Source organism: Anomaloglossus baeobatrachus, chromosome 2, assembly GCF_048569485.1.
Source record: "Anomaloglossus baeobatrachus isolate aAnoBae1 chromosome 2, aAnoBae1.hap1, whole genome shotgun sequence".
NCBI classification, from domain to species: domain Eukaryota; kingdom Metazoa; phylum Chordata; class Amphibia; order Anura; family Aromobatidae; genus Anomaloglossus; species Anomaloglossus baeobatrachus.
In genome coordinates, this window is record NC_134354.1 from 132,787,909 (window position 1) to 132,809,085 (window position 21,177).

At 50.9% G+C, this 21,177-nt stretch overlaps 2 protein-coding genes across 4 annotated transcripts in view; one reads left to right on the top strand and one right to left on the bottom strand.

Annotated features, from left to right (window-relative positions):
* SRR (serine racemase) overlaps positions 1–2,846 on the top strand; it is an 81,640-nt gene extending 78,794 nt beyond the window's left edge. For all 3 annotated transcript variants that reach the window (XM_075335346.1, XM_075335347.1, XM_075335348.1), the window contains exon 8: positions 1,442–2,846. In XM_075335346.1, coding sequence (XP_075191461.1) covers positions 1,442–1,639 — 198 coding nt within the window. In that variant the 3' untranslated portion in view covers positions 1,640–2,846. The remainder of the gene's footprint in view (positions 1–1,441) is intronic.
* Positions 1,310–21,177, bottom strand: part of TSR1 (TSR1 ribosome maturation factor) — a 65,972-nt gene continuing 46,104 nt past the window's right edge. The window contains exons 12-15 of the mRNA XM_075335345.1: positions 13,415–13,531; positions 13,025–13,165; positions 12,837–12,911; positions 1,310–2,695 (exon numbers count right to left, since the gene is read on the bottom strand). Of these exons, the coding sequence (XP_075191460.1) occupies positions 2,517–2,695; positions 12,837–12,911; positions 13,025–13,165; positions 13,415–13,531 (512 nt within the window). The 3' untranslated portion in view covers positions 1,310–2,516. The remainder of the gene's footprint in view (positions 2,696–12,836; positions 12,912–13,024; positions 13,166–13,414; positions 13,532–21,177) is intronic.

The following is a 21,177-nucleotide window of genomic DNA, read 5'->3' on the forward strand; positions in this document are numbered from 1 at the left end:
TGGGATCTTGACGGAGCCCGTGAACGCTGGTAACAATTATACACATCGGGTAACTAAGGTCCCTTAGTTACCCGATGTGTATCATAGTTACCAGCGTACACCGGCTCCCGGTACACATGTGCAGGGAGCCGGCATTATACTCCTCTCCCCCCAGGACTACTCCTCCTATTATACTCCTCTCTGAGTATAATAGGAGAACTATTATAGCATGGGGGATGTAGCACGATGGGGAGTGCGCAGCATGGGGGATGTAGCACGATGGGGAGTGCGCAGCATGGGGGATGGAGCACGATGGGGAGTGCGCAGCATGGGGGATGTAGCACGATGGGGAATGCGCAGCATGGGGGATGTAGCACGATGGGGAGTGCACAGCATGGGGGATGTAGCACGATGGGGAGGTGCGCACCTCCCCCCAACACACACACAGGGAACCACAAACACCGCCATACACAGACACCGCTACACACACACACAACACCAAACACACAAACACCGCGGCATACATAAATATACGCACATACCGCACAACACACACATTGCACAAAACATACCTCCCCCAAAACACACCACACCCACACAAACCGCGCAACACACACACACACAACGCGACAGACACACAGCGCTCCACAAACAACGCAACACACATACAACACCGCTCTCACCCCCCGCCACACCCAGACAACACCCAGAACATGTACAGCGCCCTACACAAACACTTGGTAACTACACACAACATCTATATATATCTATATCTATAACAAAAATCATACATGAACTACACAATACGTAAATTCTAGAATACCCGATGCGTAGAATCGGGCCACCTTCTAGTAGGTAATAACTTCTAAGCCCCTGTTATACAGCTTCCATGTGTGGGGTGACCCTTTATACAACTCTGTCTGCAGTAAGTAACTCCTCAGCCTTCAGATGCAGCTTGTTGCACTTCTTGCTCCCCTGCTACTCTCTGTTGGTTAAGAGGGGGCATGCACTCAGCGTTACTCTGTCGGAAATTTTAAAAGGTACAACACTGCAGGCCGCCTCAGCATCGCTGTACTTTGCATTACATCACTCTCCATGCACATTACGAACTATAATGTGACTGCAAGTGATTATATCCAAGGTACAGTGTGGTTGAGGCACCTGGCAGCCCTGAAAAGTTACTATGGGACCGTCCCTGGTTCACGCACATTTATCGAAAATTCATCACTTATCCTAAGGATGTTTTATCAATGTTAAAGTCACAGAAAAAAAAATGTTATAAAAGGTAGAATCATAGACAAAAATGTAGCCTATAATACATCAACACATGTTGATAAAACAAAGTTTCTTTAATTTTTGGCACAGAGTAGAAGGTGACATTTTTAATGTTCCCATTTACACTGGATGCATTATTAGCCTCTGTCAGAATCAATAAATCTGCCGTCTCCTGTTTATTTCACAGAATGCTACTCTGTTGGTTTGGGAAAGGATGAAGCTCCTGATCGAGCCGACCGCGGGCCTGGGTCTGGCTGCCGTTCTCTCCACAAGATTCCAGGAGAAGGCGAGAGACGTACAAAATGTGGGCGTGGTGCTGTGCGGAGGCAACGTGGACCTCAGCAGCATAGACTGGATAAGACAGCCTTCACCCAACAGCAGCTAAAATGCAGCACATGGCTGTAGACATTTCATTACGGCTAAGACCGCACTTTGCGTTCCCCTACTTGCAGTTCTAAACGCACGTTTTGGGCTTAATTGATTTGACCAAAGTTGCCTTTTTCAGAAATTTAGCGCTGAAAACGCATGCGTATTTACCGCGTTTTAGATGCGTTTTCAGCGCTTTTTAACCTGCATTTTGACAGATACGTTTTGAACATCAAGACACTGCTAAATAAAGTTTAATCTGTCAAACGCTATGAAAAAAGAGAAAAAAAAAGAACAGATTTTTAGAAATAATGAAAATAGAAATATTGAATAAAATTATAGCGGTAATATACTATTTATTGCAAAAAAAGCAATAAACTATTTTTTTTTTTAAATTGAATTGTCGGACTGTGTGTGTAAAGGGACATATGAAATCATTATTTTAATGTCCAAAAAGCATGTTTTCTGCAGGTAAAACGCAGGAATTTGAAGTAATGTTGTTTTTTGCCATTTCTCATTGACTTCAATGTTAGCAAAATGCACCCAAAATGGCAAAAACAATTGACATGCTGCTTCTTTGAACGCATGGTTTTTGCCACAAAATATGCAAATTAAACGCAGTGTTTAGAAACACAAAGTGGGGTCTAAAAATCCCCATTTTCCATAGACTTTGCTGTAAAATCAAAACGCATGCCTTTTGGCATGAAAAAGGTGCTTCTCAAAACGAACCTAAAAAGCAGCTGAAACGCAAAGTGCGTTCTTACCCTTAGAGGATTTACAGGATAACACTAAAATACTAGCTCCTGAATTTATACAATTCACACAAAATAAATAAGTCTCTTTTAAGGCACCAATCAGAAAAAAACAGATCAGCTTGTAGAATATACAGCAAAGATTTATTCCATCTCCACTTCTGCAGGATCAATCTGAACCTCACTCCTCACCCAGGTGACTGGCGGGGGCACATATGGGTCATAGGTCCATTTAGGATAAACTCGCTTGTATAGGTTCATTAATACAGTGTCCTGAGACTTCAGCTGGCCATCAAAATGGCACTTCATGTGTCCGTGAGTTCCTACAATGTAAAACATACTGTTATGAGTTGTAAACATTTATTACTAATCTCTAGAAATTAAAAAAAGGTAAATAACCACTAGCATTACCTATTATTTAAAGATAAAAACTACCTATTGCACCATTCAAAGAAGGGAATTTTGTTTACTTACCGTAAATTCCTTTTCTTCTAGCTCCTATTGGGAGACCCAGACAATTGGGTGTATAGCTTCTGCCTCCGGAGGCCACACAAAGTATTACACTTTAAAAAGTGTAACCCCTCCCCTCTGCCTATACACCCTCCCGTGCATCACGGGCTCCTCAGTTTTGGTGCAAAAGCAGGAAGGAGGAAACTTATAAATTGGTCTAAGGTAAATGCAATCCGAAGGATGTTCGGAGAACTGAAAACCATGAACCAAAAGAACAATTCAACATGAACAACATGTGTACACAAAAAACAACCAGCCCGAAGGGCACAGGGGCGGGTGCTGGGTCTCCCAATAGGAGCTAGAAGAAAAGGAATTTACGGTAAGTAAACAAAATTCCCTTCTTTGTCGCTCCATTGGGAGACCCAGACAATTGGGACGTCCAAAAGCAGTCCCTGGGTGGGTAAAAGAATACCTCGATAAAAAGAGCCGAAACGGCCCCCTCTTACAGGTGGGCAACCGCCGCCTGAAGGACTCGCCTACCTAGACTGGCGTCTGCCGAAGCATAGGTATGCACCTGATAGTGTTTCGTGAACGTGTGCAGACTAGACCAGGTAGCTGCCTGACACACCTGCTGAGCCGTAGCCCGGTGCCGCAATGCCCAGGACGCACCCACGGCTCTGGTAGAATGGGCTTTCAGCCCTGAAGGAAGCGGAAGCCCAGAAGAACGGTAGGCTTTGAGAATCGGTTCCTTGATCCACCGAGCCAAGGTTGACTTGGAAGCCTGCGAACCCTTACGCTGGCCAGCGACAAGGACAAAGAGCGCATCTGAACGACGCAGGGGCACCGTGCGAGACACGTAGTGTCGGAGTGCTCTCACTAGATCTAAGGAGTGCAAATCCTTTTCACATTGGTGAATTGGATTAGGGCAAAATGAAGGTAAGGAGATATCCTGATTGAGATGAAAAGGAGATACCACCTTAGGGAGAAATTCCGGGACAGGACGCAGAACCACCTTATCCTGGTGAAACACCAGGAAGGGGGCTTTGCATGACAGCGCTGCAAGCTCCGACACTCTTCGGAGTGATGTAACTGCCACTAGAAATGCCACCTTCTGCGAAAGACGTGATAAAGAGACATCCCGCAGCGGCTCGAAAGGTGGTTTCTGAAGAGCCGTTAGCACCCTGTTAAGGTCCCAGGGTTCCAGCGGACGCTTGTAAGGTGGGACTATGTGGCAAACTCCCTGCAGGAACGTGCGGACCTGCGGAAGCCTGGCTAGGCGCTTTTGAAAAAATACGGAGAGCGCCGATACTTGTCCCTTGAGAGAGCCAAGTGACAAACCCTTGTCCATTCCGGATTGAAGGAATGAAAGAAAAGTGGGTAAGGCAAACGGCCATGGAGTAAAACCATTATCAGAGTTGCAGGGCCCGGTCCCTGAGGATGAATAAACTCCTGTCCGGCAGATTCCCACAGGGGCTGCGGAGGGAGCACAGTCCCAGTAAATGGATGACCGGTCAGGATCCCACTTCTCCCAGAGCCGCTAAGGGATGGTGAAGGAGACGGCATGAGGCTCCGGCCTTTGTACCTGCAATGGGTACCTCAACCTTAACAGCACCGCCGACGTAGTGGGGTGAGAAGGGAACATACCAGGGGCCCCGTGAGGGCCCTCTTTTCTTCCAACCGATATAACTAATATGAGAATGCATGAGTGGATGTGTGCCTCCTTCCACACAAAGCATAAAACTGAGGAGCCCGTGATGCACGGGAGGGTGTATAGGCAGAGGGGAGGGGTTACACTTTTTAAAGTGTAATACTTTGTGTGGCCTCCGGAGGCAGAAGCTATACACCCAATTGTCTGGGTCTCCCAATGGAGCGACAAAGAAAGTATTGCACTTTGATTGGTGCAACGAGGGCGGGCCTTTGTGGGTTTGCTCTCGACGTTAAGATTTCTCCTCCGGCATCCTCCTGGCTTGCCCCCTTTTCTTTATTTGAATATTGCACCACCATTAGTGTTGTTGGTGGCACATGCGTAGTGCCACCGTACTCAGGTCTTCATTATAATGACACCGGAGTCCATGCATGCGCGTACCGTGATCTCCAGCGTCATTTTTTGATGACATTGCTGTGAAGACTATGACGGAAAGGGAGTGCCAGATATAGCTATACGTGCATGCGCGGACTCTGACACCATTTTAAGGAAGATCTGAGTACTGTGCCGCCAGCAATGGCGGCGTGATATTTAAATAAAGAAAAGGGTGCAGGCCAGGAGGATGCCGGAAGAGGAATCTAAGGCAGAGACCAGACCCACAAAAATCCGCCCCTGTTGCACCAGGCACTCAAAATCGTAGTGCTTTTCTTTAATTTCTATATTTAAATCAACCACCCATCACATCTTTCTATAACAGGCATGTCTGCATTCAGCAGCTTACTGCCTGTATGGAACTGCCTTTCCCTGTTATAGCAAAATCCTGGTGGTTGGTTTTCCAAGTATTCTAGAATGCTGTATATAAGAGCTTACTAGTGGTGACAGCTTCTCTCTAAATTAACTGATTAGCAAATACTGTGCTTAGACCCCACCCCACATAATAGGGACTCTAATACCTGATCTCTGACAGTATATATCTACACGTGGCAGGTTTTATTGCCCCTTCATTTAAATTAAAGGGATTGGCTGGTGAAAATAGGTGATACCATTGATCGGTGGATGCCTCATCACTGGGATCTGCACCAATTAACCAAACTTTTGTTTTAAAAAAAAAAAAAAAAAAAAAAAAAGCTAACATCTTCACCTGGCAACCTCTTTAAAACCAAAACATTGTACAATAATCCTTTTTGGGTATGGAAGCAAAGAAGGGAATTTTGTTTACTTACCGTAAATTCCTTTTCTTCTAGCTCCAATTGGGAGACCCAGACAATTGGGTGTATAGCTTATGCCTCCGGAGGTCACACAAAGCATTACACTTAAAAGTGTAAACCCCTCCCCTCTGCCTATACACCCCCCCGTGCATCACGGGCTCCTCAGTTTTGGTGCAAAAGCAGGAAGGAGGAAACTTATAAATTGGTCTAAGGTAAATTCAATCCGAAGGATGTTCGGAGAACTTAAACCATGAACCAAAGAACAATTCAACATGAACAACATGTGTACACAAAAGAACAACAGCCCGAAGGGAACAGGGGCGGGTGCTGGGTCTCCCAATTGGAGCTAGAAGAAAAGGAATTTACGGTAAGTAAACAAAATTCCCTTCTTCTTTGTCGCTCCATTGGGAGACCCAGACAATTGGGATGTCCAATAGCAGTCCCTGGGTGGGTAAAGAATACCCCGGTAATAGAGCCGAAAGACGGCCCCTTCCTACAGGTGGGCAACCGCCGCCTGGAGGACTCGCCTACCTAAGCTGGCATCTGCCGAAGCGTAGGTATGCACCTGATAGTGTTTCGTGAAAGTGTGCAGACTCGACCAGGTAGCCGCCTGACACACCTGCTGAGCCGTAGCCTGGTGCCGCAATGCCCAGGACGCACCCACGGCTCTGGTAGAATGGGCTTTCAGTCCTGAAGGAACCGGAAGGCCAGAAGAACGGTAGGCTTCAAGAATTGGTTCCTTGATCCACCGAGCCAAGGTTGACTTGGAAGCCTGCGACCCTTTACGCTGGCCAGCGACAAGGACAAAGAGCGCATCCGAGCGGCGCAGGGGCGCCGTACGAGAAATGTAGAGCCGGAGTGCTCTCACAAGATCTAACGAGTGCAAATCCTTTTCACATTGGTGAACTGGATGAGGACAAAAAGAAGGTAAGGAGATATCCTGATTGAGATGAAAAGGGGATACCACCTTCGGGAGAAATTCCGGAACCGGACGCAGAACCACCTTGTCCTGGTGAAACACCAGGAAGGGAGCTTTGCATGACAGTGTAGCTAGCTCAGACACTCTGCGAAGTGATGTGACTGCCACTAGGAAGACCACCTTCTGCGAGAGGCGAGAAAGAGAAATATCTCTCATTGGCTCGAAAGGTGGTTTCTGAAGAGCCATTAGCACCCTGTTCAGATCCCAGGGTTCTAGCGGGCGCTTGTAAGGGGGGACTATGTGGCAAACCCCCTGCAGGAACGTGCGTACTTGCGGAAGCCTTGCTAGACGCTTTTGAAAAAATACAGAGAGCGCCGAGACTTGTCCCTTAAGAGAGCCGAGAGACAGCCCCTTTTCCATTCCGGATTGAAGGAAAGACAGAAAAGTGGGCAAGGCAAATGGCCATGGAATAAAACCCTGATCAGAGCACCAGGATAAGAAGATCCTCCACGTCCTGTGGTAGATCTTGGCTGACGTTGGTTTCCTGGCCTGTCTCATAGTGGCAATGACCTCTTGAGATAACCCTGAAGACGCTAGGATCCAGGACTCAATGGCCACACAGTCAGGTTGAGGGCCGCAGAATTCAGATGGAAAAATGGCCCTTGAGACAGCAAGTCTGGTCGGTCTGGTAGTGCCCACGGTTGACCCACCGTGAGATGCCACAGATCCGGGTACCACGACCTCCTTGGCCAGTCTGGGGCGACGAGGAGGGCGCGGCGGCAGTCGGACCTGATCTTGCGTAACACTCTGGGCAGCAGTGCCAGAGGGGGAAAGACATAAGGCAGTTGAAACTGCGACCAATCCTAAACTAAGGTGTCTGCCGCCAGAGCTCTGATCTTGAGACCGTGCCATGAATGCCGGGACCTTGTTGTTGTGCCGGGACGCCATTAGGTCGACGTCCGGCTTCCCCCAGCGGCAACAGATCTCTTGAAACACGTCTGGGTGAAGAGACCATTCCCCTGCGTCCATGCCCTGGCGACTGAGAAAGTCCGCTTCCCAGTTTTCCACGCCCGGGATGTGAACTGCGGAGATGGTGGAGGCTGTGGCTTCCACCCACAGCAGAATCCGCCGAACTTCCTGGAAGGCTTGCCGACTGCGCGTGCCGCCCTGGTGGTTGATGTATGCCACCGCCGTGGCGTTGTCCGACTGAATTCGGATCTGCCTGCCTTCCAGCCACGGCTGGAACGCCTTCAGGGCTAGATACACTGCCCTTATCTCCAGAACATTGATCTGAAGGGAGGACTCTGGCTGAGTCCAGGTACCCTGAGCCCTGTGGTGGAGGAAGACCGCTCCCCACCCTGACAGACTCGCGTCCGTCGTGACCACAGCCCAGGATGGGGGCAGGAAGGATTTCCCCTTCGACAAAGAAGTGGGAAGAAGCCACCACTGAAGGGATGCCTTGGCTGCCCGAGAAAGGGAGACGTTCCTGTCGAGGGACGTCGATTTCCTGTCCCATTTGCGGAGAATGTCCCATTGAAGAGGACGCAGATGAAACTGTGCAAATGGAACTGCCTCCATTGCTGCCACCATCTTCCCTAGGAAGTGCATGAGACGTCTCAAGGGGTGCGACTGGGCTCGGAGGAGAGATCGCACCCCTGTCTGTAGTGATCGTTGTTTGTCCAGCGGAAGTTTCACTATCGCTGGAAGAGTGTGAAACTCCATCCCGAGATATGTCAGCGATTGTGTCGGTGCCAGTTTTGACTTTGGGAAATTGATGATCCACCCGAACCTCTGGAGTGTCTCCAGAGCAATGTTCAGGCTGTGTTGGCATGCCACCCGAGAGGGGGCCTTGACAAGAAGATCGTCCAAGTAAGGGATCACTGAGTGTCCCTGAGAGTGTAGGGCTGCAGCCACTGTTGCCATGACCTTGGTGAAGACCTGTGGGGCTGTTGCCAGGCCGAAAGGCAATGCCACGAACTGAAGGTGTTCGTCCCCGATGGCGAAACGCAGGAAGCGCTGATGCTCTGGTGCAATCGGCACGTGGAGATAAGCATCCTTGATGTCGATTGAGGCTAGGAAGTCTCCTTGGGACATCGAGGCGATGACGGAGCGGAGAGATTCCATCCGGAATCGTCTGGTTTTCACGTGTTTGTTGAGCAGTTTGAGGTCCAGGACGGGACGGAAAGATCCGTCCTTTTTTGGTACGACAAACAAGTTGGAGTAAAAACCGTGACCCCATTGCTGAAGGGGAACGGGGATAACTACTCCTCCTGCCTTCAGAGAGTTCACCTCCTGAAGAAGAGCATCGGCTCGCTCGGGGGGCGGAGATGTTCTGAAGAAACGAATCGGAGGACGAGAATTGAACTCTATCCTGTAACCGTGAGACAGAATGTCTCTCACCCATCGGTCTTGGACATGTGGGAACCAGGCGTCGCAAAAGCGGGAGAGCCTGCCACCGACCGAGGATGCGGTTTGGGGAGTCCGCAAGTCATGAGGAGGCCGCTTTGGGAGCGGTTCCTCCGGCGGTCTTTTTAGGACGTGCCTTAGACCGCCATGAATCAGAGTTCCTCTGATCCTTTTGAGGCCTGTTGGACGAGGAGAATTGAGACCTGCCTGAGGGCCGAAAGGACCAAAACCTCGATTGTACCTTCCGTTGTTGAGGTCTGTTAGGTTTGGACTGGGGTAAGGACGAGTCCTTACCCTTGGATTGTTTAATGATTTCATCCAATTGCTCGCCAAACAGGCGGTCGCCAGAAAACGGCAAACCGGTTAAAAACTTTTTGGAAGCAGAGTCTGCCTTCCATTCACGTAGCCACATGGCCCTGCGGACTGCCACTGAATTGGCGGATGCTACCGCTGTACGGCTCGCAGAGTCTAGTACCGCATTCATGGCGTAGGACGCAAACGCCGACGCCTGAGAGGTTAATGACACAACTTGCGGAGTCGCGGCTCGTGTGAGTGCATTAATCTCAGACTGACAAGCTGAGATAGCTTGTAGTGCCCATACGGCAGCGAATGCCGGAGCAAAGGACGCGCCGATAGCCTCATAGATGGATTTCATCAGGAGCTCTATCTGCCTGTCAGTGGCATCCTTGAGTGATGCACCATCTGCCACTGCAACTATGGATCTGGCCGCCAGTCTAGAGGCTGGAGGATCCACCTTGGGACACTGGACCCAACCCTTGACTACGTCAGGGGGGAAGGGATAACGTGTGTCATGAAGTCGCTTAGTAAAGCGCTTATCCGGAAAAGCTCGGTGCTTCTGGACTGCGTCTTTGAAGCCGGAGTGATCAAGAAACGCACTCCGTGTACGTTTGGGAAACCTAAAATGAAATTTCTCCTGCTGAGAAGCTGACTCCTCAATCGGAAGGGGTGGAGGAGAAAGATCTAACACTTGATTGATTGACGCTATAAGGTCGTTTACTATGGCGTCCCCTTCAGGCGTATCAAGGTTGAGTGCGGCGTCAGGATCAGAGTCCTGATCTGCCGCGTCTGCTTCATCCTCCAGAGAGTCCTCATGCTGAGACCCTGAACAGTGTGATGAAGTTGAGGGACGCTCCCAGCGAGCCCGCTTCGTCGGTCTGGGACTGCGGTCCGTGTCGGAGTCCTCCCCGTGGGACCTATGAGTTGACCCAGGAGCTCTCTGCTGCTCCGACCGAGGGGGGCATGGGGGCAATGAATCAACAGTGCCCGGGGCCTGTGTTACAGGTCTGGACTGCAAAGCTTCCAGTATTCTAGCAGACCATCTATCCATAGACTCAGAAAGTTTGTCAGCAAACACTGCAAACTCTGTCCCTGTCACCTGGACAGTGGGGGCCGGAGGTTCCACCTGGGCCGGGGGTCCCACCAGTGGCTGAGACTCCGGCTGAGTGAGTGTCACAGGGGCCGAGCATTGCACACAATGAGGGTAGGTGGAACCTGCAGGAAGCATTGCCGCACATGAGGTACAGGTTGCAAAGTAAGCCTGTGCTTTGGTACCCTTGCTTTTTGCAGACGACATGCTGTTTCTCCTCTTAGAATAATCAGTGAGGGTATATAGCCAAACGCTAACAGTGAGGCCGTACAGAGTAAATGTATACACTATAAGCATAGAAATATACAATTCGGCACCCAGGGGGACCAGCACCTGGTAACAGGTGCGGCTTACCGACCGCTCCCAGCGGTTGTGTGACCACCAGATCCCTGCCTGGGCCTCCCAGAGCTGTGGAGCTCAGTTGTCTCCCCTCTGAAGTTCTCCAGCGTCTTGTAGCAATGGCTGCCGGCGTTCAGAGAGGAGGAGGGGGCCGTGGGCGTGCCTGTAAAAGTGCGGGAATCTGGTGCCCCACGGTGCTCAGTGAGGGGGGAGGAGGATACAAAGTATGCTCCTGCCCTCAGCGCTGACGTCCAGTGCAGCGTCCCGCCCTTACCCCTGACTGGCAGGCCCGGGGGCGGGAATATGCGGCACTAGGCCGCAAAAGCCGGGGACTAAATTTATAAGCGCGGCCGGCAAACAAGCGCGGCCAGCGCGGTAGTCCCGGCGCACTAACACACCCAGCAGCTGCTACAGTGTCTATTATCGAGGCGCACTATGCGCCGTCCCCAAGGGGACACAGAGTACCTCAGAGTCGCAGGGCCTTGTCCCTGATGATACCCGGCTCCTGTCCAGCAGATTCCCCCAAGGGCTGCGGAGGGAGTGCGGTCCCAGCGCCTGGTGACCGGTCAGGATCCCACTTCACCCAGAGCCCCTAAGGGATGGGGAAGGAAAACAGCATGTGGCTCCTGCCTATGTACCCACAATGGGTACCTCAACCTTAACAGCACCGCCGACCCAAGTGGGGTGAGAAGGGAGCATGCTGGGGGCCCTGTATGGGCCCACTTTTCTTCCATCCAATATAGTCAGCAGCTGCTGCTGACTAAAATGTGGAGCTTGCGTGGATGTGTGCCTCCTTCCACAAAGCAATAAAACTGAGGAGCCCGTGATGCACGGGGGGGTGTATAGGCAGAGGGGAGGGGTTTACACTTTTAAGTGTAATGCTTTGTGTGACCTCCGGAGGCATAAGCTATACACCCAATTGTCTGGGTCTCCCAATGGAGCGACAAAGAAAGATGCATTTATACTATTTGCTGACTGGACACCATGATCAACAAAAACTGAAATATTTTAGATCTTTTACAGTTTAGGAGGTTTTTGACTTAAGGCCCCGATACACACGTCGATTTATCGTGCATTCGCACCCGCCCCCATCGCTTGTGAGTTACGGGCAATTTATTGCCCATGTCGCACAAAGTCTGTCACCCCCGTCACACGTACTTACCTCCCGGACGACCTTGCTGTCGGCGGCGAACATCCACTTCCTGAAGGGGCAGGGACGTTTGGCGTCACACAGCGGCCGTCCAATAGAAGCAGAGGGGCGGAGATGAGCCCCCGCCCACCTCCTTCCGCGTTGCCGGCGGCCGCAGGCAAGCTGCAGGTCATAGTTACCGGGGTGTCACACGGAGCGATGTGTGCTGCCTCGGGAACAATGAACAACAGTCGCGCAGAAGGACGATCAATTTTTTTTTTTTTTTTTAAACATCTTTTTATTGAATTTTAATCGAATTTCTTTTACAATCTGCTCTTATACAAAGAGCATTCCATTGATGACATTATAATCAAAACAGTCCCGCCCACCCCTCTCCCCGCTCTGCGTGCGACCAGAAGCAACTTAAAATGGTAACTTATGTAATTGGTATGTGTCCATTGAGCAGTTCAAGAAGGTACCAAGAGGTCTGTCCAAACTGAGATTTAAGTCTATCCTTAAGCAGTGTAGCCAAGTTAGGTATAAATAAAGACCATGTTTCAAAGAAACGCTTAGTCAACTTCTCCTTATTCGACAGTGCATCCAGCCAGTCCATTTTGAATATGAACATTAGTTTTGTTTGGATAAACGCTAGAGAGGGTGCTTCAGGATTTACCCAGAGATGTAGGATACTTTTCCTAGTGGCCGAGGCCCAAATAGTTAACATTGCCCTGGTACCTCTCGGAAGACACGATCGATTTTTTTTAAAATGAACGACGTGTCAACGAGCAACGATAACGAGTATTTTTGCTCGTTCACAGTCGCTTGTAGCCGTCACACGCTACGATATGTCAAACGATGCCGGATGTGCGTCACTCACGACATGACCCCGACGACATAGCGTTCGATATATCGTAGCGTGTAACGGGGCCTTAAGCAAGTACCATACAACATCTGAGGCAATTCTGTATGTGAAACACTCACCTAATGGTTCCTTGATGTGACCTCTACGACCCCACTTCGTGCGCAGCTCCACTGGTTTAAACCACAACACATCGTCTGCAAAGACAATAAAACAGAAGAAAAGCTGCACTTAAACAAAAGCAACTTCTGATGAAGCCCATTAGGCTTAGCCTATTCCCCAAAGGATCTATCCCCATTCTGTTACGTACCTCTATTGAAGAACATGTAGCGCACCACTGCAGTTTTTTTCATTATCTTAAATGGGTGACCACTCAACACCACCCTCTTGATAATGATCCTGTCCGGGTCCACACTTAGGAGGGATCCAGTGGCAATCAGATCATGCATCCCTATAAAAATAGAATAGCAGCCAGATGTCATTTCAAACAGCCAAAAACAATTGTAAAGGGATTGTTGGCTTTCTGGATTTACATCCATTACAGAACCCAGTCACACTAATCGTTTTTGTGCAGTGTCCTTATTTTATCATTTCCGCTCTGGCGTTTTAACAGATTTTCATGAATATAAAAATAAAAGTAAAGGCGTCCGCAGAGCAAAGCATAAAATATAGGAATGGCAGCAACAAATAATAAACTTACCATTGTTGCGTTCTTTGAACATTAATACGGAGGCTGTGGGGAAAGTAATGGGGGCATAAGCTGTGACCACCACAGCTGCATCAGAATGCAGAAACCGCTCAGATTTGTGTTTATCCGCTAGAAGAAGAAAGCAAATACTGGTCACTCTTACCAATTTATAGAAAGGCTATTAGTAGAGGTAGATCCATCTCAGAAAGTTATGGCATACTGCTAGAACACAAAAGGCCTATAGGACCCTCCCCATCACCAATTTGAAGAATTGAAGAACGGCAGTGTTATTTAAAAGCTGTGTGCCCTTCAGTTTTTCTTGGCACAAGGGAGTTCCCAGCCACTTACTACACAACCTCTTCATTCTTGGGATCAGTTGGAGTCTCATGGGTCAGATCCAAGCAATTAAGTTATAACATAGATGGTAATAATCCTTTAGTAATGTACCGTATGTGCATGTAGTATAATATACCGTATTTTTCGGATTATAAGACACTTTTCCGACCAAAAATTTGGGAAGAAATGAGGGGTGCGTCTTAAAATCCAAATATAGCTTACCGGGGGGTGAGCTCTGTGTGCGGGCAGCCGGGTGCCTGTGTCCCGGCGGTCGGTTGCCTCTCTGGGCGGCCTGCTGGCTGCCACTCTGTGTGAGCGGGTGGGGCTGTGGGGACTGCGATGGCTTTGCAGAGGGTGTCTCAGTCTGTCCACAGTCCTGGTTTCAAATGATGGCGCCGGGAGTCAGCGCGTGCACAGTTGGAACTCTTGGATGAGAGCTCCATCTGCGCAAGCGCCGCTCCGGGCGCCATCATTTGAACCGGGACTGCGGACAGACTGGGACACTCACTGCACCGGCAAGCTCCACCACTGACCCGCCTCCTGTGACCCCGCTCCACCAGAACTGCTGCCCACCCTCCGGTAAGACAACACCGGAATATAAGACGTATCACATTTTTATTTTCTATTTCTTTGTCGCTCCATTGGGAGACCCAGACAATTGGGTGTATAGCTTCTGCCTCCGGAGGCCACACAAAGTATTACACTGAAAAAGTGTAACCCCTCCCCTCTGCCTATACACCCTCCCGTGGATCACGGGCTCCTCAGTTTTATGCTTTGTGTGGAAGGAGGCACACATCCACTCATGCATTCCCATTTTAGTCAGCAGCAGCTGCTGATTTTATCGGTTGGAAGAAAAGAGGGCCCCCACAGGGCCCCCGGCATGCTCCCTTCTCACCCCACTACGTCGGCGGTGCTGTTAAGGTTGAGGTACCCATTGCGGGTACAGAGGCTGGAGCCACATGCCGTTTTCCTTCACCATCCCTTAGAGGCTCTGGGAGAAGTGGGATCCTGACCGGTCATCCATTTACTGGGACCGGGCTCCCTCCGCAGCCCCTGTGGGAATCTGCCGTACAGGAGTCTATGTATCCTCAGGGACAGGGCCCTGCATCTAAAGGTACTCTGTGTCCCCATGGGGACTGTGCATGGAGCGCATGTTTCACAGACGCTGCAGCAGCTGCTGGTTTGTGAAGACCGGGACTTCCGCGCCGACCGAGCCTGTTTGTCGGCCGCGGTATTAAATTTAGTCCCCGGCTTCATTGCGGCCTAGTACCATAACTCCCGCCCCCGGGCCTGCCAGTCAGAGGTAAGGGCGGGACGGTCGACCTGACGTCGGCAGTGAGGGCTGGAGCATACTTTATGTTTCCTCCCCCCCCTCACTGATCACTGTGGGCCCCAGATTCCCGCACTTTACAAGTCGCCGCCCACGGCTCCCTCCTCCCCTGAGAACTCCGGCAGCCATTTTTACACACATTCTGCCGGTGGAGGATTTTCAGGAACGAGCTCTGCAGCTCTGGGAGACCTAAGGCAGGGAATCTGGTGGACACACACTCCGCTTTGGGCGGTCGGTAAGCCACACCGGTCACCCGGTGCTTGTCCCCCTAGGGTGCCGGAGTGTGTGTGTGTATATATATATATATATATATATATATATATATATATATATATATATATATATATATATATATATATATATATATATATATATATATATATATAATATATTTTCTCTGTTTGGCCGAGTTGTTTACTTGTGGCTATATACCCTCAGTGATCACTCTCCTAGGAGACAACAGCATGTCGTCCACAAGGGGCAAGGGCGCTAAGGCAAAGGGTTTTTTTGCAACCTGTACCTCTTGTGGGGCTATGTTACCTGCGGGTTCCACCTACCCTCACTGTGAGCAATGCTCGACCCCTGTTGCACTTGCTCAGCCGGAGCCTCGGTCACTAGTGGGCCCCTCAGCTCAGGCAGACCCTCCTGCTTCCACTGTCCAGGCGGCAGGGACAGAGTTTGCAGTTTTTGCTGAGAAACTATCTGAGTCGCTTTCACAATCCATGGCTCAGTCTATGGACAAATGGTCTGCCAAGCTACTAGAAGCCTTGCAGTCCAGACCGGTCCTTACACAGTCCCCGGGCACTGTTGGATCATCGCCTCCAGGCCCCTCTCGGTCTGCGCCGCAGCGTGCTCCCGGGGTGGCCCCTAGGTCTCACGTGGAGGACCACAGTCCCAGACCGGCTAAGTGGGCTCGCTGGGAATCTTCCCCGACTTCCTCACGCTGCTCGGGGTCTCAGCTTGAGGACTCTCTGGAGGACGAGGCGGACGTCGCAGCTCAGGGCTCTGACCCTGACGTTGCCCTCAATCATGATACACCTGAGGGGGACGCCTTAGTAAATGATCTTATATCGTCCATCAACCAGGTGCTAGATCTTTCTCCCCCACCTCCACCTATAGAGGAGTCGGCTTCGCAGCAGGAGAAACACCAATTTAGGTTTACCAAACGTACACGGAGTGCGTTTTTCGATCACTCTAACTTCAGAGATGCTGTCCAGAAGCACAGAGCATTTCCGGACAAGCGCTTTACTAAGCGCCTTAATGACACACGTTACCCCTTCCCCTCTGACGTAGTTAAGGGTTGGGCTCAATGTCCCAAGGTGGATCTTCCAGTCTCTAGACTGGCGGCTAGATCTGTAGTATCAGTTGCAGATGGCTCATCGCTCAAGGATGCCACTGACAGGCAGATAGAGCTCCTGGTGAAATCCATCTATGAAGCCACAGGCGCGTCTTTTGCCCCGGCCTTTGCAGCCGTGTGGGCACTCCAAGCTATCTCAGCTTGTCTGTCTGAGATTAATGCAGTCACACGTACCTCTGCTCCGCAAGTTGCGTCTTTGACTTCTCAGGCGTCGGCTTTTTCGTCCTACGCCATGAACGCCGTCCTGGACTCTGCTAGCCGTACAGCGGTAGCATCCGCTAATTCGGTGGCAGTCCGCAGGGCCATGTGGCTCCGCGAATGGAAGGCAGACTCTGCTTCCAAGAAGTTCTTAACCGGTTTGCCGTTTTCTGGCGACCGATTGTTTGGCGAACGATTGGATGAAATTATTAAGGAATCCAAGGGAAAGGACTCGTCCTTACCCCAGTCCAAACCGAAGAGACCTCAGCAACGGAAAATACAGCCGAGGTTTCGGTCCTTTCGGCCCTCAGCCAAGTCCCAATCCTCTTCGTCCAACAGGCCAGAGAAAGGCCAGAGGAACTCCTATGCGTGGCGGTCTAAGTCACGCCCCCAAAAAACCGCCGGAGGCACTGCCTCCAAGGCGGCCTCCTCATGACTTTCGGCCTCCCCGAACCGCATCCTCGGTCGGTGGCAGGCTCTCCCGCTTTTGCGACGCCTGGTGGCCACATGTCCAAGACCGATGGGTGAGAGACATTCTGTCTCACGGTTACAGGATAGAGTTCAGCTCTCGTCCTCCGACTCGTTTCTTCAGAACATCTCCGCCCCCATCTCGGGCCGGCGCACTTTTTCAGGCTGTGGGCGTTCTGAAGACAGAAGGAGTGGTGATTCCCGTTCCCCCTCAGGAACATGGTCACGGCTTCTACTCCAACTTGTTCGTGGTGCCAAAGAAGGACGGATCATTCCGTCCCGTTCTGGACCTCAAACTGCTCAACAGGCATGTGAGCACCAGAAGGTTTCGGATGCTGCGCCCACTCCAATGGGACATTCTCCGCAAATGGGACAGGAGGCCGACGTCCCTCGACAGGAACGTCTCTCTTTCCCTTGCAGCCAAAACCTCTCTTCAGTGGTGGCTTCTTCCCACTTCTCTATCGCAGGGAAAATCCTTCCTGCCCCCATCCTGGGCTGTGGTCACGACGGACGCGAGCCTGTCAGGGTGGGGAGCGTTTTTTCTCCACCACAGGGCTCAGGGAACCTGGACTCCGACTGAGTCCTCCCTTCAGATCAATGTTCTGGAGATAAGGGCAGTGTATCTAGCCCTAAAGGCGTTCCATCGGTGGCTGGAGGGCAGGCAGATCCGCATACAGTCGGACAACGCCACGGCGGTCGCGTACATCAACCACCAGGGCGGCACGCGCAGCCGTCAAGCCTTCCAGGAAGTCCGGCGGATTCTGCTGTGGGCGGAAGCCACAGCCTCCACCATCTCCGCAGTTCACATCCCGGGCGTAGAAAACTGGGAAGCAGATTTTCTCAGTCGTCAGGGCATGGATGCGGGGAATGGTCTCTTCACCCAGACGTGTTTCGAGAGATCTGTCGCCGCTGGGGAACGCCGGACGTCGATCTCATGGCGTCACGGCACAACAACAAGGTCCCGGCCTTCATGGCACGGTCTCAAGATCACAGAGCTCTGGCGGCGGACGCGTTAGTTCAGGATTGGTCACAGTTTCGACTCCCTTATGTGTTTCCTCCTCTGGCGATGTTGCCCAGAGTGTTACGCAAGATCAGATCCGACTGTCGTCGCGCCATTCTCGTCGCTCCAGATTGGCCGAGGCGGTCGTGGTACCCGGATCTGTGGCATCTCACGGTGGGTCAGCCGTGGGCGCTTCCAGACCGCACAGACCTGCTGTCACAAGGGCCGTTTTTCCATCTGAATTCTGCGGCCCTCAACCTGACTGTGTGGCCATTGAGTCCTGGCTCCTAGCGTCGTCGGGGTTATCTCAGGATGTCATTGCCACTATGAGACAGGCCAGGAAACCAACGTCCGCCAAGATCTATTACAGGTCGTGGTGGATCTTCTTGTCCTGGTGCTCTGATAAGGGTTTTACTCCCTGGCTTTTTGCCTTACCCATTTTTCTTTCATTCCTTCAATCCGGAATGGACAAGGGTTTGTCACTCGGCTCTCTCAAGGGACAAGTATCGGCGCTCTCAGTATTTTTTCAAAAGCGCCCGGCAAGGCTTCCGCAGGTCCGCACGTTCCTGCAGGGAGTTTGCCACATAGTTCCACCCTACAAGCGTCCGCTGGAACCCTGGGACCTTAACAGGGTGCTAATGGCTCTTCAAAAACCAACTTTCGAGCCGCTGAGGGATGTCTCTTTATCACGTCTTTCGCAGAAGGTGGCATTTCTTGTGGCAATTACCTCACTCCGAAGAGTGTCGGAGCTTGTAGCACTGTCATGCAAATCCCCTTTCCTGGTTTTTCACCAGGATAAGGTGGTTCTGCGTCCTGTCCCGGAGTTTCTCCCTAAGGTGGTATCTCCTTTTCATCTCAATCAGGATATCTCCTTACCGTCATTTTGCCCTCATCCAGTTCACCAGTGTGAAAAGGATTTGCATTCATTAGATCTAGTGAGAGCACTCCGGCTCTACGTGTCTCGCACGGCGCCCCTGCGCCGTTCAGATGCGCTCTTTGTCCTGGTCGCTGGCCAGCGTAAGGGTTCGCAGGCTTCCAAGTCAACTTTGGCTCGGTGGATCAAGGAACCGATTCTTAAAGCCTACCGTTCTTTGGGGCTTCATCTTCCTTCGGGGCTGAAAGCCCATTCTACCAGAGCCGTGGGTGTGTCCTGGGCATTGCGACACCGGGCTACGGCTCAGCAGGTGTGTCAGGCAGCTACCTGGTCTAGTCTGCACACCTTCACAAAACACTATCAAGTGCATACCTATGCTTCGGCAGATGCCAGTCTAGGTAGGCGAGTCCTTCAGGCGGCGATTGCCCACCTGTAGGAAGGGGTCGTTTTCGGCTCTCTTTTATTGAGGTATTCTTTTACCCACCCAGGGACTGCTTTTGGACGTCCCAATTATCTGGGTCTCCCAATGGAGCGACAAAGAAGAAGGGAATTTTGTTTACTTACCGTAAATTCCTTTTCTTCTATCTCCTATTGGGAGACCCAGCACCCGCCCCTGTTCCCTTCGGGCTGGTTGTTCTTTTGTGTACACATGTTGTTCATGTTGAATTGTTCTTTTGGTTATGGTTTCAGTTCTCCGAACATCCTTCGGATTGAATTTACCCCAGACCAATTTATAAGTTTCCTCCTTCCTGCTTTTGCACCAAAACTGAGGAGCCCGTGATCCACGGGAGGGTGTATAGGCAGAGGGGAGGGGTTACACTTTTTAAAGTGTAATACTTTGTGTGGCCTCCGGAGGCAGAAGCTATACACCCAATTGTCTGGGTCTCCCAATAGGAGCTAGAAGAAAAGGAATTTACGGTAAGTAAACAAAATTCCCTTCTTTAATCTCTAAAATTTGGGTGCGTCTTATAAAACGAAAGAAGGGAATTTTGTTTACTTACCGTAAATTCCTTTTCTTCTAGCTCCAATTGGGAGACCCAGACAATTGGGTGTATAGCTTATGCCTCCGGAGGCCACACAAAGTATTACACTAAAAGTGTAAAGCCCCTCCCCTTCAGCCTATACACCCCCCGTACTGCTACGGGCTCATCAGTTTTGGTGCAAAAGCCCGAAGGAGGAAAAAATTATAAACTGGTTTAAAGTAAATTCAATCCGAAGGAATATCGGAGAACTGAAACCATTTAACATGAACAACATGTGTTATACAAAAACAGGGGCGGGTGCTGGGTCTCCCAATTGGAGCTAGAAGAAAAGGAATTTACGGTAAGTAAACAAAATTCCCTTCTTCTTTGTCGCTCCTTATTGGGAGACCCAGACAATTGGGACGTCCAAAAGCAGTCCCTGGGTGGGTAAATAATACCTCATAATAGAGCCGTAACGGCTCCGTCCTACAGGTGGGCAACTGCCGCCTGAAGGACTCGCCTACCTAGGCTGGCATCTGCCGAAGCATAGGTATGCACCTGATAGTGCTTCGTGAAAGTGTGCAGGCTCGACCAGGTAGCTGCCTGACACACCTGCTGAGCCATAGCCTGGTGTCGCAAGGCCCAGGACGCTCCCACGGCCCTGGTAGAATGGGCCTTCAGTCCTGAGGGAACCGGAAGCCCCGAGGAACGGTAAGCTTCGAGAATTGGTTCCTTGATCCACCGAGCCAGGGTTGACTTGGAAGCTTGTGTCCCTTTACGCTGACCAGCGACAAGGACAAAGAGTGCATCCGAGCGGCGCAGGGGCGCCGTTCGAGAAATGTAGATCTTGGCGGACGTAGGTTTCCTAGCCTGTCTCATAGTGGCAATGACCTCTTGAGATAATCCTGAAGACGCTAGGATCCAGGACTCAATGGCCACACAGTCAGGTTGAGGGCCGCAGAATTCAGATGGAAAAACGGCCCTTGTGACAGCAAGTCTGTGCGGTCTGGCAGTGCCCACGGTTGGCCGACCGTGAGATGCCACAGATCCGGGTACCACGACCTCCTCGGCCAGTCTGGAGCGACGAGGATGACGCGGCGGTAGTCGGCCCTGATCTTGCGTAACACTCTGGGCAACAGTGCCAGAGGAGGAAACACATAAGGAAGCTGAAACTGCGACCAATCCTGAACTAAGGCGTCTGCCGCCAGAGCTCTGTGATCTTGAGATCGAGCCATGAATGTTGGGACCTT